The sequence below is a fragment of the Dromiciops gliroides genome, chromosome 3 (assembly GCF_019393635.1).
Source record: "Dromiciops gliroides isolate mDroGli1 chromosome 3, mDroGli1.pri, whole genome shotgun sequence".
Classification (NCBI taxonomy): Eukaryota; Metazoa; Chordata; class Mammalia; order Microbiotheria; family Microbiotheriidae; genus Dromiciops; species Dromiciops gliroides.
This window is the reverse complement of record NC_057863.1, coordinates 558,088,235-558,115,599: the sequence shown is the minus strand read 5'-3', so window position 1 is coordinate 558,115,599 and position 27,365 is coordinate 558,088,235. Positions and strand designations below refer to the sequence as shown.

Below are 27,365 nucleotides of genomic sequence, written 5' to 3'. Positions count from 1 at the left end.
TATTCCCATTTCACAGTTGAAAAAATTGAGGCAGACAGTGACTTTCCAGACTCTCATAGCTTGTAAGTGTCTGAAGAAAGATTTGAGTTCAGGTCTTCCTGACTTCAGACCAAGCACTCTATTCACTTGTGACATCTAGCTGCCTCATAAAAAAAGGGCATGTTAGACCATCCTCATTTTTCTTTTGTACCAGGTTTAATCAGACTACATTATAGATACGGATTGCCCACATTTTATCAGGCTTTTTATTTGGACAAGATAAAGAGCTATAAGGTAGTTATGGTTTTGTGTTGTATTCTGAACCTGCTAGTTGGTTGGACCCAAAGAGTGGCCATTAATAGTTTGATGTAATTTTGGCCAGAGGTCTCCAGTGGAATAATCTGGGATCTATCATTCACCCTATGCTACTTGACATTTTTTCTAATCAATGACTTGGATAAAGACATCAATGGCAAGCTGATGGCATTATACTGGGAGGAATAACTGAAGCACTGTCAGTGAAAAAAGTTGATAACCAAAAAGACTGAGGCTAGAACATTGAGCTGGATATAAGATGGAATTTAATAGAGAAACTTGTAAAGCCTGAAACTTGTCATAAAAAAGTCACCTTCACAAATAGAAAATGGGAGATGCTCAGCTGGGCTGCAAACAGTATGAAAAGGGAGTTTTATTTTGTAGTTCAGTAGGGGATATGTGCATTGCAAAACTCCAAAAGTCAGTGCTGTTCAATCTTGGGCTGCAGTAAGAGAGTCCTTGGTGTTGAGTTCTAGGAAGGGGATGGTCCCAGGGTATGAAATCGTTGTCCAAAAAACAAAAGTTTATAGGCAGTGTCTGCTCTTTTCTTGTCAGCATCATTCAAATGGGCAAAAGCTTAGAAAGTTTACAACTTTCAGTTCTGGGTGACACATTTGAAGAATGTTAATCTGAAAAGCATAGAGATAATCACAGGTTTAGAGCTAGAAGGGACCTTAGAAGCCATTGGGTACAACTTTATTTATTTATTTTTTTGGTGAGGCAATTGGGGTTAAGTAACCTGCCCAGGGTCACACAGCTAGTAAGTGTTAAGTGTCTGAAGCCGGATTTGAACTCAGGTACTCCTGAATCTAGGGTCAGTCCTTTATCCACTGTGCCATCTAGCTGCCCTGGGTACAACTTTATTATAGAGGAAGAAACTGAGACCCACAGAAATGAAGGGACTTGCCCAGGGACCTAAAGGTGGTCATTATCTATGGAGGATAACCGCAAGGTGGAAGGGCCTCAGTACTATGCCATGTGAGGTTCATTGATAGAACTCTTTCCCAGTTCCATCCTTCAACCTTGCGGTCATTGTCCTCAGATACTGACTACCTTTAGGAAAGAGAAGACTCAGTCATTTAGTCAATAAATATCTACTGAGTTCCTACTGTGTATTAGCCACTGTGCTAAGTTCTGGGGATAAAAAAACAAAGAGACAAAAAATAGTCCCTGCCCTTTAAGGAGCTTGCAGTCTAATTGGGGGGGGGGGAGACAACAAGCAAACAAATATGTATAAATAAGCTATGTACAAGATAAATAGGAAATAATTAAGAGAGGGAAGGCACTAGAATTAAGAGAGATTGAGGTTGGGGGTAGGGAGAGCATGATACCTATTTTCAATTATTTGAAGAACTGTCACCTAGAAGAGTCAGTAGAGCTATTGACCCTCCAGCCAATGAGTAAAAAGATAGCACAGAGGGCTATTAGGCTTAAGGGAAAGAAAAACTTCCTAACAGAATTCCACAAAAGTAAAACGAGCTGCTTCAGTAAGTAGTGGGAAAGATTGGGTGTCTGTTTGTCAAGTATGTTGTAAAAATTATTCATGTAAAGATGAGTTGGGCTGTTGTTAAGTTGGTTTTTTTTTCAGTTGTTTCTAACTCTTCATGACCCTATTTGGGGTTTTCTTGTCAGAGGTACAGGAGTAGTTTGCCATTTCCTTCTCTAGTTCAGTTTACAGATGAGGAAACTGAGGCAAACAGAGTTAAGTGACTTGCCCAGGGTCACACAACTAGTAAGAGTCTGAGGCCAGATTTGACTTCAGATCCATTACTCTGTCCCCTGTACCACCTAGTTACCCTTGGGTTGGACTGAATAGCCTCAAAGGTTTTTTCCAACTTTAAAATTCTGTGATTCCATGAAAAATTTGAAGGCAAAATTGCTCTGTGGTTGACAAATTTCAAAATAATCAAAATGTATAGGAAAGGTCTGGTCTTTCCTTGTCATGTCATTGAAGTGGCCAAAAGTTAGCTCAGAAAGTTTACTGCGCCCTCCTATGGACCAATGAGAAAAGGGTTATGTGAAGTCAAATTGGGATGAGGGATCTCATTTTCAGAATGTCTCAGTCTGTTAGGCAAATGCTAGTTTGGGGATTCACACCGATGTTTGCTTTCATCTATATTCCTTCCTCGTTTCACACGTATGAGAATTGTTTTCTAGGCATTAGGCCGAGACCTATTTGAGAATTTTCTTTCTCAGCCAAGTCACGCAGAAAATTGCTCTGGTAACAATCATGGATTTCACTTGGGTCTCACAACAAACTTATAACGGAGGTTTGGGAGGTAGTAGAAAGAGTATGGAAGTAGTTGGGGAATGTGGGTTGTTGTTGTTGTTGTTGTTGTTGTCCTTCATTATTGAAAAGGACCATGATAGATGTCATGACTTGCACTGAAGTGAATTTAAATGAGGAAGAGCTGTTCAAAGTCATCAGCCTCACTTCTCCGGAGCCATCTGGGTCCAGTGGCAAGATATGGAGAGCCTGAGTGCTAGTCTTACCTCTCTCTCTCTCTCTCTCTCTCTCTCTCTCTCTCTCTCTCTCTCTCTCTCTCTCTCTTTTTTCTTTTTTTTTTGGGGGGGGGTGTGAGGCAATTAGGGTTAAGTGACTTGCCCAAGGTCACACAGCTAGTAAGTGTTAAGTGTCTGCAGTCAGATTTGAACTCAGGTCCTCCTTTCTCCAGGGCCAGTGCTCTATCCACTTCGCCACCTACCTGACCCTTACCTCCCTCTCTTAACTAGCTGTGTGACTTTGGATAAGCCAGGATCATAATGTTAGAGACAGAAGGAACTTGGGCCCAGTGTCTTCTGATTTATAGATGAGAAAACTGAGGCCTAAAGAAATGAAATGATTTGTCCAAGACGACTCTGCCAAATGGAGTTTCCACAACACCATGCAAAGTCTGCACTTTGCTGGGTCCTAGTTGTCTCATTTCTTTAATGAATTATGACCTCAGTGATTCCTAAGGTCCATTCCATCTCTGATACTCTGTGAGTCTAAAACCTGTTTTGCTTGGATGCTCAGAGAATGGGGGCATCAAAGTAGAGTGCAAATCACGGGGGCTTTGACGACAAGATCCAAGTCACTTTTGGCAAGTAACTTGGCTTTGCTGGGCCTCAGTTTCCTTATCTGTAAAATGGGTGTCATAACTCGTATTCTAACTTACATTGTTATGGTTGAGGAAAGAATTTTGAAAACCATAACATGATGTGGACATATGAATTATTAATTATTGTCAATGAAAATATTATTATTTAGTTACATATATGTGTGTGCATATATGTATATTATGTAGATGATATAGGAAATGGGGCTTAATGTGCCCTGGCATCTGCCTCTTTCTGACGCAAATAAAATGTGGAATTAAAATAACAGCAAATACCTTGCTAATGCCGATTCTGGTTAATTGGCTTCTGGTTAATAGTAGTTTTACTGTAAGCAAACATAAGGAGATTCGAGTCAAGTGCGAAGGATCAATGAGTCTCCCATGGTGGAAAATTCCACCGCTTCTCAGTGTGTCAAAGCAGGTTGGCAACCTGAGAAATGTGCTAAGTCAGGTGGAGAAGATGAAAAGTGGGTTGAAAACTTAGCAAGACCATAGTCTGCCTGGCAGGGAGCTATTGCGTGGAGGTCATGTCTAGTGATGTCAACAGCAGGGAGAATGCATACAGCAGGGAGAGGCGCACAGACTTGCCTGAGGAATTAAAGGCCGGCAGAGTAGTATGTAAAGAGGGTTCAGCCCTCAGCCCAGCTATTGGAAACCAGCCATGGCAGCCTCCTAATTAAAGAGGTAACAAGAAACCGAGCAGGCATCTGCGGAACCTGGAGTCGTAAAGTGAAAACAGGAAGCCTCACAGACCATGTGTCTGAGGAGATTGCAAAGCCTTGCAACTGGAACTATTGAAAACGATTAATTAATTAAGGGATTGTAGAATTCGAATGAGTATTTTACCAAAGCGCCTGTTAAAAATCAGATGACTGGGGCATTTTCCTGTGGAGGCCTGTTGAACAAATGATCACTCCTCTGGTTTGAGGTAAGAGGTGGGGGTGTTATTTACCTGATCCCCCCTCGTGGCCACTGAATGGTGGAGCTAGAAGGGGGCTTAGAATTCATCCAATCCAACTCCCTGGCTTTTACAGGGGAGGCGATGGAGGCTAAGAGAGGGGCAAAGGAATTTGCCCCACAGTTGGTCAGTCACTGCTAGTGACAGGACTGGAAGCCAAGTATATGAACTGATCACCTCTGTCACTACACATAGCAGCTGCTGGATCCAACTTTTCCAGGAACCAAGTAAGCTCTAGGAAATGATTTAGTCGCTCTCTGCCTCAGTTTCTTCATTTTTAAGAGGACTCTGATGATAACTAGCTTCTCCCTACCTTGTAGGACCTTAGTGGTATGATGGGGTGTGCACATTCACCTGGCTTTTCTTTTAAACAGTAAGTGGACTCCTTAAGGAGGCTGCCCTCATGTGTGGAGATCAGCTCAGGCTAGTTGATTGCTCGGTTAGGGTTATGTTAGAGAAATTCCAGGTCATGGACATGAATGGTGTGTGTGTGTGTGTGTGTGTGTGTGTGTGTGTGTGTGTGTGTGTGTGTGTGTGTGAGTGAGAGAGAGAGAGAGAGAGATGAAAACTTGATATGGAGGAAGGAGAGCCAGTTCAGGAATCAGACCTACAGCAGGGGCATTATTCATGCTCTCCTCCCATTAAATGATCTAACCATGCCTCCCTTAATACTCCCTCCCCACACCCATCCTGTGATTGCTTGGGCGCCATTATATATGTATATGTATATATAACACAGACACATATTGTGTATATGTGTATAGATGTATGTATCTATGTGTATCTATGTACATATGTGTGTAACCACACAATATACACATATATACACAAATGCACAAGTTGGAAGTTTCATCAGGAATCTTCATGTGCCCATCCTTCAAGGCTCAGCCTCAAATATCACCTCCTCCATGAAGCCTTCTGTGATACCCCCACTCAAAGTAATGTTTCCCTCATTTGATCTCATGGCACTCTTTATCCCTTGTGTATTCCTCATCATGAGACATCACAGTTTAAAGAGTATCTAGCTTGGTGTCAGGAAGATAGGAGAGTCAAATCCTACTTGAAACACCTATATGGTCCTGGGCAAGTCACTTAATCTCTCTAAGCCTCAGTTTCCTCATCTGTAGAATCAGGATAATAGTTGCAGTACTTACCTCACACAGCATTGTTTTTAGCAAAAACAAATGGTGGTCAAATGAGAGAGCATATGTGCAGAACTTTGCAAACCTTAGTTATTTTTCAATTCTATTTATCATTGTACATAATGGATCTTTTCCACCCTTTAAAGTGCAGTTCCCTGAAGGTGGAGACTGGCTCTGGGTTATCTTTGTCCCTCCCTCAGAGCCCAGAATGGTGTTGGTGCTTATTTTATGTTTGTTTAATGAATAGATGATTTAGGAGACCTTATTTCAGGTCAGAAGGCCTGGGTTCAGATCTCATTTCTAATTCTGATTATGTGAGTGACTGTAGGCAAGTTCTTCCTGAACCTCAATTTCTTCATCTGTAAAATGAGGAGTTTGGACTGAATGGTTTCTTTGAGCTCTAATTCCGTGACCTTTCAGTCCTAGCTCCATCATTAATTCTCTGTGTAAGCTTACAGAAGTCATTCTCTGGGCCTTAGTTTCTTCACCTATCAAGTGAAAGAATTGCTTTCAGTGACCACCAAGGTCCATTCCAACTCTGTTTGTCTCTCTTCTATCTCCCTGCACACTGACATGATTGAGTATTGTCCCCACCACTAAATAAAAAGTTCCTTTCATCTCCCACCTGGGAGGATGCTAGCAAAGCCAATGTCTCTAGCCCTGAGTCAAGGAAGGTAGGTGGTATAATGGATAGCAAACTGAACTTGGAATCAAGAAGACCTGAGTTCCAATCTTCCCTCAGTGGCTCACTAGGAGCATAACCCTGGGTAAGGCGATTAATCTTTCTCAGTCTCTATTTCTTCATGTGTAAAATGATTATAATAATAGAAACTACCTCACAGAGTTGTTGTTAGGATCAAATAAGATAATATTTGTAATGCACTTTGCAAACCTTTAAGTGTTATTGTTGTTGTTGTTGTTGTTATTATTATTATTATTACTACTATTACAGCCAGTGGAGTGTGTTCTGGGCTCCTAAATATAGTTTGCCCGTTTCCTTGTTAAGTTTTGCCCAGGTGCCATCCTTCAAAAGTGTAGTTCAGGGTATGTCAGACTTGGGTCTCTGTGCTGGCCAAGTGTCAGTTCAGAACAAAACCCAGGAGACCCAGGCCACTGAGCTCGTGCAGGTGTCGATTTTTGCCTGCCACAGATAGGCAAAGCTCTCTTGCAGACTAGGCCGTGAACAAACCCCGCCATGATGAATGGTTATAGGATGCAGCTAGGAAAGCTAATGAAATTAAAAGCAGGTAACACAATCCTGCTGAGCCCCCAAGAAGGTCACTAAACATCACAGGCTATTAAAAAATTCCACTGAAGGACCGTCCCTGAATCCAGGCGGCAGCAGCAGAATAGATTGTATAATAATCACAGCTTACATTTAGGTAGCACTTTACAAAATGATTCTCTCAGGAGAACCCTGTGAGGTATCATGAGATTTAAAGCTGGAAGGAACCTTAGTGATCTCTTAGTCTAACCCCTTCATTTTAAAAGTGGGGGTGATGAGGCCAAAAATAATGACTTACAAGAATCACAAGACAGTAGACAGCACAGCTGTTTTCAGTTATTTCAGTTGTGTCTGACTCTGTGACCCTAGTTGGGGTTTTCTTGGCAAAGATACTGGAGTGGTTTGCTGTTTCCTTCTGTTGCTCATTTTACAGATGAGGAAACTGAGGCAAACAGGATTAAATGACTTGCCCAGGGTCACACAGCTAGTAAGTTTCTGAGGCCAGATCTGAATTCAGAAAGATGTCTTCCTTAAATCAAGGCCCATCACTCTATCCACTGAACCACCTAGCTGTCCAAATGTTTGTTCTCCATTTGTTATTACCTATCTCCTCGCTAAATTTATGTTAATTGTTATTGTTCACTCATTTTCACTCATGTTTAACTCTTCATAACCCCATCTGGGATTGTCTTGGCAAAGATACTAGAGTAGTTTCCCATTTCCTTCTTTGGCTCATTTTACAGATGAGAAAACTGAGATAATCAGGGTTAAGTGACTTGCCCAGGGTCACACAGCTAGCATCAGATCTTCAGGACTTCAAGCCTAGCACTCTATCCACTATGCCACCCAGCTGCCCAGGCTCAGCTGACATTTGAACCCAAATCTTCCAGTTCTTTTTCTCCTCCCCCTACCTCTTCCTCATCTTCCATATCCATCCTATGGTGGGGAGAGAGGGGTGAATGGCTTGTTTGTGGTCACTTGGCCATTTAAAGTGATTCCCATTCTTTGGATCCCAAATATAGGGATTTCCACTATCCCTTTGCCTCTACGTCTAGATTGGCCTAACTAAATGAGATCTGCATAGAAATAGGAGTAATAAAAGAAACCACTTCTATTTGAGAGGGAAAGTGACTGTCTGAAGGTGAATGTTTTTCATGAAGCAATTAATTCGTGTTCTGAGAACATTTTTTTAGCAGTATGATAATTGATACCAAAAAATCCCCCAGAAAAATATCTAACAAGTAATATCCGAGTGCTATTCTAAAGGGGATAGCGAGATATTGGTGGTTGTTGCAGATTAAATTGCCTTTATATTCATTCTGTTTTGCAGCAGCAGCAGCAGCATCCTAGGTAAGGCTTTCAGCACCTTTGACAGTATTATTAAGAATGAAAATAAGTGACCAGTTGGAAAAGCGAGCAACTATAGCAGGATGAATTTCAGGAGGCAAGTTCAGGATAGCTTCATAATATGTCAAGAAGAAATCCAGGGTCATAATGAAGCATGTATTGAATAAGACAGTGGCTGGATATCATAGATAGATGGAGTTTTTATAGGCAAGCCTAATGCTTCAATATTTCAATAGGCCTGGGGTCCCAAAGGTGTGGGCATTCCATTCACTGGAGCAGATTGCAATCCAACCATGTCTTCTCATAGAATCACAGAATCAGAACAGACCTCAGCAGCCTTCGTTGCTCTTAGCTGTTGTCTGGGGTCAAAGCAAGCAAGTCTAGTCACCCTTCTATATGGAAGACTTTTAAGTCTTTATAGACAATTATTATGTTCCCCTTGAGTCTTTTCTTCTCCAAGCTAACCATCCTCAGTTCCTTCAGCTGATGTGTGAGACCCTCCCCAATTCTGGTTGCCCTTTTTGAATGTCTTCACACTTTCTGTGATTCTTCTTGTCTCTCTATAAATCTTCAACAGAGAATCTATCCAATATGCCAGAGACCTTCTTTTTTCACATTTCATAAAAAGGGGTATAACACTTGAGTTGATTGTCTGTTATCCTTTATTCTCACTGTCTGATCAACCCACTTCCATCTGGATCTTATTCTTACTAACAGTAAGGAAATTGTTGCTGGGGTAGAAATGATGGGAACCAAAATAGGTAGACTGGGGAAGCCATGACTCCGTCTTAGTGTCCATGATCCCATATGCACCCTCAATTTTGGGAAAGTGTGTTTCAAAGGACAGAAAAAAGAGAGGATTCCATGGACTAAACTAAACTGTTTCAGTGACAGTCAGCCCAGGAGGAATGGGAGATAACCAGGAATGACAATATAAAATGAGAGGAGCTTGTATAGAAAACAATTCTTCTACAAAAGATCTGGAGTTCTTAGCAGACTCCAGTAACACTATAAGTCAGCAGTGTAATGTGGCAGCCAAAACAGCTTATCTGGCAGAGTTTTCATTGTTAAGCCTACTTTTATCTCTTTGTATCCTCTGCCTATTGCTCCCATTTCTATCCTCAGGGGCCCCAAGTCAAATCCTCACTCTCTTGGTTTTCATTAAGAGGGGCACAGTTCCCAGGAACAGCAAGGTGGCAGTGCCACTCTTGTCTGCTTTCATTAGACTTTATCTGGATCTCATTGTTTTCAGTTCTGATCAGCCCACTCTTGACATTAATAAACTTCATGGTATTAAGAGGAGGGTAACTGAAATGTAAAAGGATTTGAATCTATGACATATGAGGGCCAACTGAATTCAGGAAGGAATTCACAAAGCCTGTGGAAGAGAAGATTAAGGGGAGTCGTGATAACTGTCATCAAATACTTGTAGATCTGTCATGGGGAGGAAGGATTTGACTTGTTCTTTTGGGGTCCAGAAGATAGAAATGGGAGCAATAGTTAGAAGCTGCAAAGAGGCAGATTTAGGTTTAATGACAAGTAAAACTCCCCACCAATTAGAGATGTCCAAAAGTAGAATGGTTTGTCTGGCGTGGTAGTGGGCTTTTCCTCTTTGGAGATCTTGCTTGTATGTTCACTTGGTGAATGTCATGGTGGATATTTCTTTTTAAAAAATTTTTAAAATTTTACTTTATTTTTTTTGGTGGTGCAATGAGGGTTAAGTGACTTGTCCAGGGTCACACAGTTAGTGTCAGGTGTCTGAGATTGGATTTGAACTCAGGTCCTCCTGAATCCAGGGCTGTTGCTATTTCCACAGTACCACTTAGCTTCCCCCTATGGTGGGTATTTCTTCTGTGTATAGGTTGAACTAGATGGCTACTGAGGTCCTTTTCAGCTCTTAAATTCTATAATTCTGTGATTTTTAGTCATCTGTAGCCTTAATGATGCCTTTTATGGTGCTTCTTGCACACATCATTGTTGGTAATATATTTTCTCCAGTTACCACCCTGAAATCTCCATAAATGTTTCCACTATGCTTCAGATCACGTGCAGTTTAGGTGCTCCCCACACCAAAGTAACACCAGGAAAGTACTGGTTTTTTAAATGTTGGGCTCTAATGACAAAGAGAAGCTAGGGATAGTTGAAAGTGCTGTGTATATTCCCAAATGAGATTCATTCTGCTCTTCCATTAATTTCTGTCCACCCTTTGGGCCTGTTACACAAACATCATACCAGGAATTCTGGAGTGTAGGATACATATGTAGTATACATATATATATAGCAATCCCCATAAGAGTACTGCCTCAGGAAAGATCCCTGCATCTGGAGGCAGAGAATCTGAAGTCAAATCCCATTTCTGCCACTGTGGAGGGACATGACCTCAGGCAAACCACTTTAATTCTCCTGTGCTCAGTTTCCTCATCTTCAAAATGAAAGAGTTGGGTTCACTGACCCATAGAATGCCTCTCAGATCTGCATCTATGATCGACCAACCCTCTTTCCAGTCTAGACTAGTCTGTGACTAGAAAATACAAAAAAATGAAGATAATTCAGAGATCAATAAGAGCAGTGGAAGGACAGTGGGGTAGAGAACCCACTAGAAGGCACTAAAGGATTTGGGGTCAGTTAGTCTGTGAAAGAAAAAGGCCCAGGGCAGATTTGTATAGCATGGCTCCACAGCAGAAAGACCCACAATGGAAATGAGTTCTCCAGGACTTTCTCTCGTCTAAGCCTCTGGAATAATTAAGCCAGTCTTTGAGTAAAAGTCATTAAAATGACATCATAGTGGTGATGAGGGATGGAGATGGGAGACAAGCATGAGATAGTAGAAAAAGGACCGATCTTAGAGTACAATATCTTGACTTTAAATTTGAATCCCACTTTTGACGTTAACTGTGATACACTCATGGGTCTTATGAGGAAAGCATTTTTTTTTTTGCAGGGGGGAGGGCAATGAGGGTTAAGTGACTTGCCCAGGGTCACACAGGGTGTCAAGTGTTTGAGGCTAGATTTGAACTCAGGTCCTCCTGAATCCAGGGCCCTTGCTTTATCCACTGCACCACCTAGTTGCCCCAAGGAAAGCATTTTCTAAACCTTAAAGAACTAATTGAAAGTTAGTTATTTCTGTTGGTTTTTTCCCCATTTCTGTTGATAGAATATGAAACTAATGCTATTAGTAATGACCCGCTACATTTATTGCCCTAATTATTCACAGTTAAGTTTAGGATTCCCCTCTTCCTAGAAGCATCTCCAATTCTAGATAATCATAAAATCATAGGATCACAGAGTTGGAAGAGGCCTTAAGGATTATTTAGCTCAACTCCTGGAGAAGCATGAATCCTCTCTAAAATATTCCCAGAGACTAGTCACCTCAGTTATGTTTAACCACATTTAGTGATGGGAAACTCTTGACTTTTTTTTTTTTTTAGTGATTCAATTGGGGTTAAGTGACTTGCCCAGGGTCACACAGCTAGTAAGTGTTAAGTGTCTGAGGCCGGATTTGAACTCAGGTACTCCTGACTCCAGGGCCGGTGCTCTTTCCACTGTGCCACCTAGCTGCCCCAACTCTTGACGTTTTGAGGCCGCCCTTCTGGACATGTCTAGTTGTTAGCAAGTTGCTTATACCGAGTAACAATCTGTCCTGCCACTTCTGTCTGTTGGTCCTAGTTCTGTTTTCTGGGGCCAAGCAGAATGAGGTGACTCTCTCTTCAATGTAAGTGTCCTTCAGACATCAGAATACAGTCATTCTTCTTTTAGCCCAGTTTTCTCTTGTTCCTTTGTTTTCCTTGTATTCTTGTGTTATCTTAAATTTTTATTTTTATGGCATTATTCCTGTTTGGGTGGGGAGAGGACTAGTAGATAGGTCTGGTTGGTTCTTAAATGATTAGCAGGCAAGGGAGAATCAATGGTCTTGTTGGAAATGGCGCTAGAATGGTGTGATATGGGAGGAAGAAGGCTCAAGTATAATTTCTGTTCCAGGGATTAAAAGAGCAGTCAATAAGATCATCCAAAAGTCAAAGGCAGAAATTGAAGAGTTAACAGTGGGGGAAAGCAAAAGGATGGTATTCTCAGTTTGGAAGCAGTAGAACTGAAGCGAAAGCAAGGTGGGAGGGGCTGGAGAATAAGAGATGAAAGAACACAGGCTTTGTAACATGCAAAAAAAATGACCAGAGGCAGCATCATTTTATGTTTTACTTGGCACTTTATTCTGTCCTCCTGGGAGGAGAGATCCAGACACAGAGCTCTGTGTGTCAACCATTCTGTCCCCAGTCTAAGGCAACAAGGTAGTGGACTCAGGCACCACTTACCTCATTTCTAGATGAATTATCTAAGGTAGGCATGATTTGCCCAAGATCACTAAACAAGTTAGTAGCTAAGCAGGGATTAGAACCCAGGTGTGCTGGTACCTAGCTCACTATTCTAAATTTCCTACCAAAAATCATAGAATATCCTTATTAGGAAGTATTTAAGAAATGACAAATTTGGGATTTTATTTTACCATAGCCCTTTCTAGCAACACAGAATGGTCTGAATAAGTCATTTCTGCCTGGAGAGCTATAGCCACTCCTTTCAAGACTCTGTTTCAGTGGCTGTATTCAGTTGTCCTTGAGTTGCTTCATCTTTGTCAGATTTTTCACATATCAAACCAAGTTTTTTTTTTTTCTGGTGTTTATTTTCCCCCTATGAAGTAGCAAGGTCTACCGTGTGGATTTTTCCACACCTCATAGGCTGGGATGAAAGCAAGGGTGATCAAAAGCATTTAACCTCCGGTGGTAGCCTGGCAGAAAAAAAAATTAATGAAATTTAATGGTGGCCTTCACAGCCACCAAGCATTCTGTGGAGACCATTCTCTGAGGCTGTCAGATCAGATTAAGACTCACCCTCCCTTTGAAGGACTGCAGAGGCCTTCCTTTTTTGTTGACCTATGTTAGCGGGCATTCTGGAAAGTTTTTAGACAAGGACAGTGTGTTTTAGCTTGTCGGCAGAGACAGTGCTTCCCACCAGCTGTCAATGACCTCTCCCTCCATCCATTCCTCCCAGTTCTTTCACTAGGTCCTCTGTTAGGCACTAACCAGTATTATGTAGTAGAAAAAGCCCTCAAATTGAAATCAGAAGGGATAGGATAGCATTCCAGATCTTGTACTCTACCTCTGTGACCTCAGGCAATCAATCAATAAACAATTGTTAATTAAATGCCTACTATGTGCTAGGTACTGTGATGGGTATACAAAGATAAAAATGAAAAAGCGGCAACCCTCAAGAATTTTATCTGCTATGGGAGAGACAAGAGGTATGTAAGGTTTTGGAATCATAGATTTAGAACTAAAAGGAATCTTGCAGGTTGTCCAGGATGTCCAACTCTCTTAGTTTACAGAGGAGGAAACTGAGGCTCAAATAAATAATAAAGGGCAGAGCTGGAATTTGAACCCAGGTCCTTGATTCCAAACACAGTGATTTTTTTTTTCTTTCCATTATACTATGCTATCTGGCCTTTGTAAGTATATACAACACACACACACACACACACACACACACACACAACCAAGTAATTTGCAGGGGTCAAAGGAGGGCAGCACTAGCAAATATGGGCATCAGGAAAGAACTCATGTAGAAGGTGGTAGGTGAACTGAGCTTTGAAGGAGCCTAGGGATTCTAATGGCACAGTTAAGAAAGACATGCATTCCAGGCTTGGGAGACAAGTTCTGCCAAGACAAGGTGACAGGAGACAGGATGCTGAGGAATAGCAAGGGGCCAGTTTCTCTGGAATATAGAGGGTTTGAAAGGGGATATAATGGGGGGGGGGAGGAATAAAGAAGAGCCACTGCAGTTTTTTGAGCTGGGGAGTGACATAATCAGACCTGAGCTCAAACCTTGTGTCTTAAATGCGTGGTGTTTGTATTTGTAAATAGATGTTTGCATTTGTTCCTAGAGGCAATAGGAAGACAAGTAAAATTACTGAGCAGGGGGAATGGTAAATCACTTCTCTCTGGGCCTCAGTTTCCTTATCTATAAAAGGAAGGAATTAAATGAGATTAATTTCAGGATTCTTTCTTGGTTCTCAATTTTATATTTCAATCATCCTCACCTAAAAAAAACCCCAAAACACAGAATCCCTAACTTCCTTCAGAACTCAGCTCAAAATGGGTGGGGTGCAGCTAGGTGGTGCTTTATCACCAGCCCTGGAATCAGGAAGACCTGAGTTAAAATTTGGAAGCTTCAGACATTTGACACTTACTAGCTGTGTGACCCTGGGCAAGTCACTTAACCCTCGTTGCACCTCCCCCCAAAAATAGAGAACTTAGCTCAAGGGACACTACCTACAAGAAGCCAATTGTGAGCCCTTCAGGGGAGAGCATCTTTCCCTGGAAATGACATTATAGATATAGATATGTACCAATACCTATTTATACATATAGAAATAATTATACATATATGTATATATACACAAGTACATGAGAATTGCGTGTATATACACATATATTTAGTCATTTTCAGTATGTCCAACTCTTTGTGACCCCATTTGGGATTTTCTTGGCAAAGATACTGGAGTGGTTTGCTATTTTCTTCTCCAGTTCATTTCAAAGATGAGAAAGCTGAGGCAAATGGGGTTAAGTGACTTGTCCAGGGTCACAAAGCTAGGAAGTGACTGAGGTCAGATTTGAACTTGGGAAGAGGAGTCTTTCTTCAAATAAAATATAAGCTTTCTGAAGGTAGAGTCGGTTATCTTTTTGTTTTTGTATCCCCAGAACCAAACTTAGTGCCTGGCATATAATCAATACTTAAGAAATGTTGTTGTTGTTGTTTTAATTAATAAATAGATGGTAGGATGGATGAAGTGATGAATATTTCTCCTTAGATATTTGGAGATAAAGAGTTAGAAAGTCAAACTTGTGTATTCCTTCAGGATCCTGTTTGTTTTTGTCCTCCCTGTTATTTTGTGAAGGTACTGAGACATGCACAAACTGCATTTTCCCTTTCTGGTGGGTCCCACCTTTAGCACAGGAATGCTGCTGAATGAGTCTTCTATTTGTGTAGCACTGTTAAAGTACACCAGTGGTCACCAATGTTGCCCCTTTTGTTTCCATCACCAGATTACGCTAGATTCGAGGCAAAAATCCATGACCTACGCGAGCAGATGATGAACCACAGCATGAGTTCTGGGTCCGGCTCCCTGAGAACCAATCAGAAACGCTCACTCTATGTCAGGTAGGCTTCTCGAATCACTCTTGCATGTCTCCCATTTTCCTTCCTAATTGGTTTGGGAATGAATGGAAACCATCACATGATGTTGTAAAGCTCCATACTTAACTATGTAGTACAGAGTGACATCTTCAGTAAGCCCAACAGCTACCAATGCAGCAATGCCCAATTGAACCATGGCCAATGACCTTTATTTGATAACCATTTGAGAGAGGTTTTTGAAATTCCAAAATGTCAGTTAACAGCCCATACAAAAGCTTAAAATAACTGTGATTTTGGGTTTGGCTCTTACATGACCCTCTCCTTTATAATAATCCTTTATTTCACTTTTTTGCCATCACTAAAGGTCCAAAGCATGCTACTTGTCAAAGCTTTTGATCTCAGGCCCCTGTCAATGATTTTCTTTGGCAAATGAAGGACTCTTGTTAGGATACAGATTACTGTCCATCCCTGTCCTCTCCGTCAGATCTTTGCTGCATGGCCTATTGCAAGATTGGCTTTGTTCCCATTTTCTTGGATTGAACATCAACTTCCAAAGTGTGAAAAGTCCATAAGAGCAGGGGTGTAAACTTTTCCCCCTTCCCAGTATGAGCTGAGCCTTCTGTGGGATTGGAATTTGGATCAGACTTTTCAAGGAAGGCTTTCCTCTTAAATTAGTCTTTGCTAGTGTTGTAGGGCTGCTGGAAAACAGATCAGAGCATGGTGTAGGGAAGGAGTGGGAAGAAAGGTTTTAAATGCTGGCAACTTAGCACTTAGGGGAGAGAATGAAGACAGTTTTAACTTGTCTTCAACAGTCTTCATTGCCGTATTTGGGAATTCTTTTGGCCTTCTTGGCAAATATTATATTCACTCTGACATACTGATGGGAAATAGAAAATTTTGTTCGTTGGGTTTTGATTATATTCTTAAATTATTCTTGCTGGCCTAAAAAAGGAGCAGATATTCATTTCCCTATGACATTCAAAGAGACCTCTCTGATTCACTGCTCTTTGGCCATACTCGGTGATTATTTCCCCCTATCGGTCATTTCCTAAATAACAAAATTCATTTGGTTCTTTGCTGGCAGAGCAGTATAATTTGCCATGGGGGGAAAAGAATCTTGAGTTTTAAATGCATACCAGGATTTGTTCATCACAGATGGTAGTACATCCCCACTGCCCTATAACACGCACCTCACCGTCTAGCACACGTAGCCCTCTTAAACTGACTTGAGAAATATTTGTAAGGACCATAAATCTTATTCATGCCAATTTACCAATGTGCATGTTACCCCTAAGGTCCCTTCTTCACTTTAAATGACTTTACATTGAGCTACAAAATGGGGGTCGAGGGAGTGCATAGCAAATATAACTAATGGAAATGGAATTTCCACACTTAGATGGGGCGGGGAGAATGTTGGCTTGCTATAGTTAAATTACACATGGAATCCTCGCTTAATCCTAAGTATTTTTTGCTGCTGAGGTATAATATGCATTGGGCCTTGCTTTTCATTTTCTTTTACTAGCATGAGGTGCTTGTTATAGACCCCAGATGACAGTACTTTAATTAACATGTCATGTTGGTTCAAATGTGGCTGTAAAGTTATCTTTTGTGTGTATTAGGTAGGCACAGCAGGGGGAAGAAGGGAGCAAGAATCCTGAAGCCTACAGGTTCTCTGGGGCCTTAATTTGCTGGGCCCCCTGACACATAGAGAGGCCCTTATTAATCGAAGGGCCTACAGAACCTCAGAACGCCTGAGGTAACAAAATATATATATATATGTCGCCCTTGCAAATTTGGCCGGCTGCTTTTCAGAAGATTATCTCGATACACCTCTGTGTAATCTGGGCAAGGAATGCTGATAATCACCCCAGAGCCCGTCTGTTGTAGCAACATCTCAACTGTGATGGGAAGTTAATGACCCCCATTTGTCTCCATATCTTCTCTCCTTGAGTACTGTGGTACCAGTGCTCTTTGCTCTACAAGAATTTTTTCTTTTTTTAAGTTGAAAATGTGTTTGCCTCAGGCTTTGAATTGGGAAAATCCAATAGGTCTAGTGCAGAAGACAGATAAATCATTTAACTCCCAGATAATGGGATAGGAGGGCTAAAGTGAAGATAAAATATTTTTAAGTCATTGGCTATTTTTTAAAATGAAAAAGTATGAAAAATTATCTTTAATGTACTATAACCAGATTGTTAAGCTATGTTGGTAATAGCTTAGTCATTTTCATTTTGTTATAGAAGATTAATAAAACTAAAACAAATGATATGAAAATGCTATATGGAGATAATAGCTCTTAGTTGCAAATGATATTACTGAGACTCATAGGCTTTGAATCCTTAAAATAATATAGAAAAGTAGTACAAACATATGAAAGGAAGATTTTTAAAGTAATTGTATCTCCTTGGTAATGTTCATCTTTGGAGAGATTCTTCCCCTCCAAAAAAATTGATAATTCAAGTTCTTTGAAAAGGTCTGACATACTTCCCAGAAACATTCCCCAAATTATAGCTCTTTAGAAATCATTCCCTTGATATAGTGGGCTTTTTTCTTTTTCTTTTTCTTTTTGTTTACTTGTTTTTTTGTGAAGAAAGGGAAGGGAGGGAGGGAGTTGCTTTCCATGGCCCATCACCCTTGTGAATAATGACTGATATATAGAAATGCTATGTTTGGCTTATATACTTCTATAACACTCCAAAGTGGTCCCTTTTTGGGCACTGGTTATGACTTGTTTAGATAGAGACCAAGCAAAGTCTTGTGTCATTATAAAGTGTTGGAAAATATAAGTGAAAGAAGGGAAATGGACCTGTATGAAATAAAATGAAAGGGAATCTCTTTGCAAAGAAAATGTGTTAATGAATATAACTTGGCTCAGCTTGCTTCAACTAGAGCATTAACTGACTAGTTCTTGATGATTGTATTTATTTTGCTACTTCAACTTCATGTTTACTCAAAATAATCCAAATTAGGGTTTCTATAGTATGCTAGAGGTGAGAGACACATCCTAAAGTCTCTTCAAGAGTGTTCTTGACATGTCACTTAGAGTAGTAGAATTTTAAAATCAGAAGGTACCTTAGAGATCACCTCCCCCAGAGGCTCTTAACCTGGGGTCCATGGAATGCTAAAGGTTCTTGGAGTTAAATTTCAATAAGATTCTTGAACTTGGATGGGATCAAACACACACACAAAAACATTACATCTTTCAATATCAATAATTTTAATTTATTCATTTAGAAACATTATTTGGGCCCACAATGCACAAAAAGTTAAGAACCTTGGACTTGTCTCTAAGTCTCAGACTCAGAGTCAAAAGCACTGTGTTTGAATCCAACCTCTGGCACTTTCTGTTCTGACCAGACAACCTTGGGCAAGTCACTTTTACCTGCCTGGGACTGTTTCTTCAATAAAAAGAGGTGGATTTGACTAGGTGATCTCTAAGGGTCCTCTTCATCTCCAAGATCCATGAATACTGTCTGCCTACCTCACAGGGTTGTTGTGAGGAAAGCATTATGTAAACTTTATAAGCACTCTAAAAGGTTGTTGTGGCTGAACTCCTCTCCCATTTTACTGAAAAGGAAACCGAGGCCCAAAGAAGGTGTATAGATTTTGTCATTGTCAACAAAGTGTTAGTAGCAGAGCTGGGTCCCAAATTTAAGGCTCCTGACCCTTAGTGCCATCCCCTCTCCACTGTACACACTGCTTCCCCAGTGCTCTTCCTCTCATAAGATAATCACTACCCCATGTCCTGTATTTATTAGAAAAGACTGGTTTTAGGTCAAGGATTAGGGCAGCTTTCTTGTTTTCAGCACTGAGAAACAATTTAAATTAAAATCAGCAAAAACAATATTAATGATGATAAGTCAACTCAAACCTGACTGACAATTTAGAATTAGGCAATGTGACACATAGTGGGTACTTAATAACAGTAGTTTGTTTATGGATCACTTGAATCTGAGTAGTTGGTTTTCTCGGTTTTAAATGCCCAGGTCTCTGTTTCTCTTGCTCTATGCCCAGAAGCAGAGATTCTAGAAAATGAGTTCTTAACCCAGAGTCTATGAACTTTTTCTTAAAATACATTTTGAAAACTCTGGTTCGATATAATTGGTTTCCATTGTCATCTTGTATTTTGTTTCGTGCATTTAAAAAGATTATGAGAAAGGGATCCATTAGGTATCATGAGACTGCCAAAGGTGTTTGTAACACCAACAAAGTTAAGAACCCTTGCTGTAGAATTTCTAGTAACTGAATCCAGAAAGCAGGGGGACTCTTTGGCCTGTATGAAATTACTTAGTCGTCTCAAAATGGTGTCTGTACCCCCACAAACCTCCATCTCCTTTGAGAGTGGTTCTCCCCTGCACTCAACCTCCTCTCCTCCCCGACTCCTATTGGGAGTCCCAGTTGGAATGATTCTATATAGCTTGTATGTAGATGCTAGCCTGCTCCCCAACCCCAGCCAGGTCTCCCTCAGTGATCTTCCTCAGCCTAGTGTATCACCCTGTTTGCCTGAATTACTGCTGAAGGGCACCTTGCCCTTCCAGAGCTAGGCTTTCTCTGTGGCTTCTCTGGGGGACTGCTTTCCTAACACCAAATTCCCAATCTGGTTGTACTCCTCTTTCCTCTTCTTGCCTTTTGTGCAGATTGCTTGACATGCTTTGATGGTTGTGTACAAATAGAAATGACTCTTGCTATGCATAGAACTGTACATGTAACAGGGGATGGGGTTGGCATGTTTCATTTATATCCTGGACTTCTCTGTATTGTGCATTTCCTGCTCTGTGACTCTCTAATATATAGTTGTAGTATCTTAAAAGTAAATAAAAACATGTTGAAAACATTGATAAACCTTTTTTTTTTTTTTCAAAAATGCTTTACAAGGCATTAGCAAGTTCTTCAATCCAGGAAGCCATTGAGCTTCTGAACCTACAGGACATGGATATGATTGGGGAACTTCCATGCTGGTCTAAGCAGTTGGGATTTTAAGAGCCCCTCTCCCCACCACCGCACACCCCAAAGCATCTATGCTAATGATTCAAGGTTGCCTAAAACATTTTCCATAGGGGAAAAAAAGCCTTTAATTTTGAAATTTGAGAGGGAACATAAAGACTTAAATCTACACTTGGACATGAACTGACTATGTTTAGATCCTTTCCTGAGACCCAATTTTGGATGAGGAATAGAATACAGAGGCACTAGTGTCCTAAAATGATCAAGAAGAAGTCTACCTCAGACTAGAAGAAAAGAGTCCTGAGAGGTAAGGCTGGGGGCCACCACAAACTCTCCTTCCTTCACAGTTTTTCTCAGACTAGCCCTGGTAGGATTTCAGGAGAATGGTAGGGTATATTCATATTGCACATTAAGGTTTATAAGGTTCTTGATGTAGTATTATCTCTCCTTTTTATCTTCACAACAGCCCCATCAGGTAGGACAGGAAGCCATTATCTTCACTTCACAAACAAGGAAGCAAAGATTCATGGAGGTTGGGCCATTTACCCAAGATCAATCAGCTATGGCATGGCATGGCCAGGGCACAAACTTGCATCTTTGAGTACCAAATCTAACTGTCCACTATGGACCCCTACCTTTTGTAGATGTACTCCTACTCAGGTGAATCAAAGAAAATGGAAAATCAAATGTTTTAGACAATCAGTTGGTCGCCTGATCAATATAATCATATGTTTAGAGGTGGATGCAACCCAACCCCTCATTTTACAGATGAGGAAACTCATCTAAGCAGAGATGTTGTGTCTTGCCCATGTGTTCACTGATTGCATGTGTCTCAAGTAAAATTCCAACCTAGGTCTTCCTGACTTTAAAGTATTCTGTCCCCTATGGCACACTGTCTTCCATCCTTCTCCACTTACACTTGTCTTAAAGATCACCAGTACTTGGTAGGCACTTGGGATCCCTTTCCCTAGACTTGAATTAGTTTTTTTCTTATTCCTTTTTTTTGTATGTGTGTATGTATGTTTTGAATTAGCTTTTAATAAAGAGCTTCATAGAAACTGGAGCCATGTAAAATCCAGCTAAAGTTATCCCAATACTTTTAAAAGTAGATATTGATTAGGGAGAAGTGGATTAACCAGTAGATTAATTTAGCCACGGTCATTATTCATCATGTCACATATTGGTGATGATATATAAGATACCAGACTCTTAGAACCACAGACTTGCTGTGTGCCCTTGCCTCCCTTGGTGTCACAAGATTTGCTCACCTGTACACAGGGACAGACTAGATGATATCTCACAAAGCTACCCAGGACAAGATGAGATGCTTTCATTATGCAAAAAGAAATGAAATACTGCAGAATTGTAGGCAGTGAAAATTAGTCATATCTACTAGAGTCCCTTATGGTAATGAAGCTTCCTTCAGAATGATTTTTGGATTTGTTTCCCTGTTTTATAAACATTGGGGTTATTCTTATTGGAGCCTAACCCTATGATGGAAACAGATGAGCAAACCAAGTTCTGGGTTGTTGTTGTTGTTGTTGTTTATTTGTTTGTTTTATTTTGTTTTTACAGAGAAGGTCCTAAGAGGAAGATTAGAGTGAGTCTCATTGTGCCCCTATTCTCCATCTTTCTCAATTCTCCTTGTCCTTACACACATTTTTACATCTGGGTCAAATCAGACTAAAATGAAAAATAAATAATTCTGATTGCTTGTTTAATCTTTACAAAGTGGTTTCCTCTTGACAACCCTTTGAGGTTTGGGTATTACAGGTGCTGCTTTCTCTACTTCACTGATGAAAAAACTGAAGACTTGAGAAGGAAAGGAATTGCCCAAGGGCAGAGCTGAGAAATAGCAGGTTCTCTGGTTCCAAGTTCATTGGCCTTTTTACTAAGCCTAACCACTTAAATGGTCTCTTCCCAAGTCTGAGTGATTTTTCAAAGTTGAGAAGGAGAGTCCAAATAATGGATTGTACAGGACTGAGAACCAGTTCACACTTTTATCTGAGAGGTAGGATGATATAGTGGGCATAGGGGTGGCCTTAGAATTTGGAAGACCAGGTTTTGAACACTACCTCTGATGTTCTAGCTGTGTGACCAAGGTCAAAGTGTTTAACCTTCGTAAGCTTCAGACAACTTCCTAAGACTCATCTACTAAGGTGGGGTGTGATCTACTTCATGGAAGAAGTTCTCATACTGATATAATCATGGGTCCTTAAGTATTAACTTCTCTCTTTCATAGGTCACCAGGGCCAAAGAATTTATCTCTGAACAACTTTTTGGTAATGAGTTTTTCAGCACTTAACTAGGCTGATCATTAGAAATTAGATTGAATTTCTCTCTAGACCCAAAATTGTAGTTTTTTCTACCCTGATTAGAACTTCTAAAATTTGCCTTACCTCCAACACCTACTGGCATAACCTCCAAGAGTCACAATGAGGCACAAGAGTGATTCCTGTCCATCAATTAAAGCCCAATTTAAATGCCACCCTCTCCAGGAAACCTCCAATTCACTGGTCAGTCAGTAATGACCTTGCCCTCTGGACATCACAGTGGACTTTGCTTTGTACTTCTCTAATAAATTCATCAGTTCGTATTATAAATTATAGTTATCTATGTTCATGTCTTATCTTCTTACTAGAGTACATATCCAAAAGAGCATAGTCTGTGCCTTACTTAAGCTTTGTATCCAAGCACAGTGATCTACACAAAACAGGTATTTCAGAAATGTTTGTTTCTCTTTAGGGCAAAGTAATATCCTTACTAAAAGAATGAACAATAAGAGAAAAGAAAAATTAAAGAAAATTCACATGCTTATATACAGTATTAACTATATTCATTAATATGGATTATTTACCATGTATGTTGACTTCTCATATAGCAAAATGATGTCATTAAACATATCCAATTAACTTTGTTGAAAGTTTTATTTCAACATCAATCTGGAAAGAATGTATACTCATTCATTATTTTTTAATTAAAATTTTTGGAATGAACAAAAATCTGTTTCTCTCCCTCTCCATTCCCTCCCTCTTAAAAATATTATGTGTGTATATATATATATATATACACATATATTATATATGCCTAAACAAACATATAAAATTGTCTCATACATATATAGCATGTGTATCTAGGTAAATATATTCATGCAAATTTTATATCTTTACATATTTATTTAAGCAAAAAAATTCCATATCAACCATTTACGAAAATAATGTTTTTCTCTTTCCTCTGAGTTCATCATCTCTCGCTCAGGAGGTGGGTGGAATGCTTCATCATCAATCTTCTAAAATTACAGTTGGTCATTTCATTGATTAAGTCTTTCAAAGTTGTTTGTCTTTAGAGTATTATTGTTATTACATAAAGTATTCTGGTTCTGCTCATTTCTCTGGATCAATTCACACATCTTCCCAGGTTTCTCTGAATTGTCATTTTCATCATTTTTGTAGCATTAATTGTATTCTGTTGCATTCATATGCCACAATATGTTCAGTCACTCCTCATTTGATAGGTACTCCTTCCCTTCTTTAGTTTCCAGTTCTGTGCCACTGAAAACATATGCAACATGTGACATCCATGGACCTCTCACTTTTTCAGAAGAGTGAGAAGCGGTATCTTCTCATATTCCTTCTTTGAGGTTATGCTTGTGTCTTGTAACAACAACATTCATTTTCAATTGTTTTGTGGTGATTTTTTGCTCCATTTACATTGTTGTACTCATTGTATATGCTTTGCACTGCCTACTTCACTCTGCATCAGTTCAAATCATTCCATCCTCCTCTTTATTCATCATACATTTTTTTTTTTATAGCACAGTAATATTCCATTACATTGGTGTACCACAATTTGTTTAGTCATTTTCCAATCAATGGGTATCTATTTTGTTCCATTTCTTTCCTTCTACAAGAAGTGCTGCTATAATTATTTTGGTATATGTTTTTATATTAAGTATTTTTTGTTAATAATTTATCATCAAACTCAAATTTCTCCAAATAAGCTTTTTCAAGCTTTGCTGATTTCTCCAATGCAGTTTTTATTACATCTTGGGGATTGGAAAATTAGAACACATTTGCAGTTTTTAAGTGGGAACTCATGGGGAAAATGGACTGTCATATACAGAACTTGCTTTATAGCCAGCATTTCAGGAAGTACATCAAAGAACACCAATGTATTTTATTATTCCTCTTCATATTTAATACAATAATAACAAGATTAATTAAATGATGCTGTCAGCTGTAGCTGTAGTCTTTTATTTCCCCAGGGCAATGAGGGTTAAGTGACTTGCCCAGGGTCACACAGCTAGTAAGTGTCAAGATTCAGGTCCTCCTGAATCCAGGGCCAGTGCTTTATCCACTGGGCAACCTAGCTGCCCCCTAGCTGTAGTCTTTTGTAAGTATGAATATCACCAAAGGCATTGTGCTGGGCAATGCATGCACAAGGGCCTACAACTATCTGCCTTGTAGTGATTTGCAGTCAAGTTAGGTAACCAGCACTGTACCTAAAAAGAACAATCACAGTACATGGTAATTTATGCCAAATGTCAGGTGAAAGAGACAACACTACAGGGGTTCAGAGTAAGGGGCTAATACTGAAAACTGATTTGGCCAAGGAAGATTTCTCAGAGGTGGGGGGTTTGAAATGGACCTTAAAGGAAAATTAGGATTTAAAGAGATTGCAGATGAAGCTGGGACAGGACATTTGTGTGATCTAAGTAGGGTCAGAAAATCATCCCTCTATGTTTGAAAATTGTGCCCCTGTGTTACTGCCCACTAGAAGCTTTGAGACTTCACAATAATATATGCAATTAGTCTTATCATGAAATAAATACCTATATATCACTAAAGCAAAATGTTCTGGCATTAAAATAACAATATAACATAAAACATAAAATACATACACTTAGAAAAAGTAATAATGTTTAAATGCCCCTTGTTTGGGGGCTATCTATTGGGACATGGTTAAACAAAGTATTGCTTATGAATATCATGAGATACTCTAAGAAATTATGAAAGAGATTATTGCAGAGAAACCTAAAAAGATGTTTTTTAACTGATACAGAGTGAAGTGAGTAGAACAAGAATAATTTATATAATAACAACAATTTTGTAAAGACTTTGATAGACTTAAGAACTCTGATCAATGCAAGAACCAGCCATGGTTCCAGAGGACTCATAATAAAGCATTTCTACCCATTTCCTGACAGAGAAGTGATGGATTCAAGGAGAATAATGAGATTTGTTTATTTGGTTTTTTTGGACAAGGCCAATGAAGGAATTTGTTTTGTTTAACTATCGATATTTTCTGCAAGTGTTTTGTTTTCATGTTTATTTTTGTTTTTCCAATGAAGGAGTCAGTGAGAAAAATAGGTCTTTATTGGTTGAAATTACTTTAATTTGAAGAAAGTTCCCTTTGTTACACTATCCTGCTTCCTAGGTATTTATCTTGCCTTTGCATAGTCTCTACTATGGGAGCAGGTATAACTAAAAAAAGATACCAAGAATACTAATTTAAATAAATTGTTATCAAATAAGTAGTTTAATTCAGGAAGAATTTACTAAGGATCCATTTTGTGCTAGACATAGTTCCAGATGCTAGGGATACAAAAACTAAACAGTCCCTGTTCTCAAAGAGCTTACTGCTAAAGAACAAAGACAGAACTTTAAATGTTAGCTACCACAATTGTTGATGAAGCTGATCCTGGTGGAGCTTCCACTTCCAATCTTGGTCTCCCCAAAGTCTTGCTTCTAGAAAGGCTCCCATGCCTAATGTCTGTCCTCTTCCCATTTTCCCCAGTGTCTGCTCCCAAAGCAGCTGTTGTAAGGCATGGCTTTGGGTCTTCCAGTTTCACTTCAGGGAACTTCCATCTTGTCCTTTCCCAGTTATCCCATTTCAACTCTTCAGTAACCACTACCTGGGTGCCCTACATATGTTCAACCCAGAGGAACTTCCATATTGATGAATATCTTTTCTATACTGTTGTACTGTCAGTGTTACTGTATTTTCACTTGATGTGAAGGATGGCTTGGACTCCACTTGGATGGAACTACTCAGCAAACTGGATGAGACATTTGTGGTAGGTCCACATTTTGCACCCATATGAGAACCTTTGGATGTGACCACTGTTCTATTGGACTTCCATGGATGCCATGTTAGTGCCTTCCTCTGGGGACCAAGCTCTAAAAGGACCCATTGGTCTTTATGACTTGATCTTTTATTCACTTTTATTTTATTTTTTATTTATATTTATTTATTGGGGGCCAGCTAGGTGATACAGTGGATAGAGCACTGGCCTTGGAGTCAAGAGTATCTGAGTTCAAATCTCAACTCAGACACTTACTAGCTGTATGACCCTGAGCAAGTCATTTAACCCCAATTGCCTTAAACATCCAGAGCCATCTCCAGTTGTCCTGATATATATCTTGACACTAGATTCAGATGGCTCTGGAGGAGAGAGTGAGGTTGGTGACCTTGCATAGCCCTCCCTTACTTATATCCAAATTACTGCAAGTCATGGCATCATCCTGATGTCATGGTCCTCTTGGAGAATGAAGGATAAACAACAACAACAACAATTTTATTTTTTAATGCTGAACTTTAATACCACCCCCCCCACACACACAGAGGATTTCCTTCTATGAAGTTGAACAGAAGATAAGGCTTGTACATAAAACTGCAAATCTCTAGTATATACAGCTTGCTTTTTCCTTCATTTATGAAGTAGAACAAGACATATATGTGGTAGGTATATAATGAAAGTTGATTGTTTGAACCATGTGGGGCTAGTAGATTAACTTGGGTTGTGGTTTCCACAAACAGAAATGAGGGAATTTTGTTTCCTTGGCTATACATATTTGCTACAAGGGTTTTGATATTTTTTCCCTTTAAGAGTGGAGAGGGAGGGAGAACTGGATTTAGGATAAAATGTCTTGGGTTTGAATTCTGACTGTTGTGTAACCGTGGGCAAGTTACTTGACTTCTCTGGGTCTTAAAGTCTTCCTCTATAAAGTGTGGGGATTAGACAAAATCACTTCTAAGGTTTCCTTCTAGCTTAGAATCCCATTATTCCTATGAAAGAGAATTTTATAAAGCAAAGCAGCAGCATTTTATTAGTTTAACAAGTCCCAGTTTATTGGCAGAAACTTGATTTCCCATGCTGAACAGGCATAGAGACA

At 39.8% G+C, this 27,365-nt stretch overlaps 1 protein-coding gene across 12 annotated transcripts in view; it reads left to right on the top strand.

Annotated features, from left to right (window-relative positions):
- DLG2 (discs large MAGUK scaffold protein 2) overlaps positions 1–27,365 on the top strand; it is a 2,692,860-nt gene that overhangs the window by 2,446,172 nt on the left and 219,323 nt on the right. For all 12 annotated transcript variants that reach the window (XM_043992745.1, XM_043992737.1, XM_043992735.1 and 9 more), the window contains one exon: positions 15,156–15,270. In XM_043992745.1, coding sequence (XP_043848680.1) covers positions 15,156–15,270 — 115 coding nt within the window. The remainder of the gene's footprint in view (positions 1–15,155; positions 15,271–27,365) is intronic.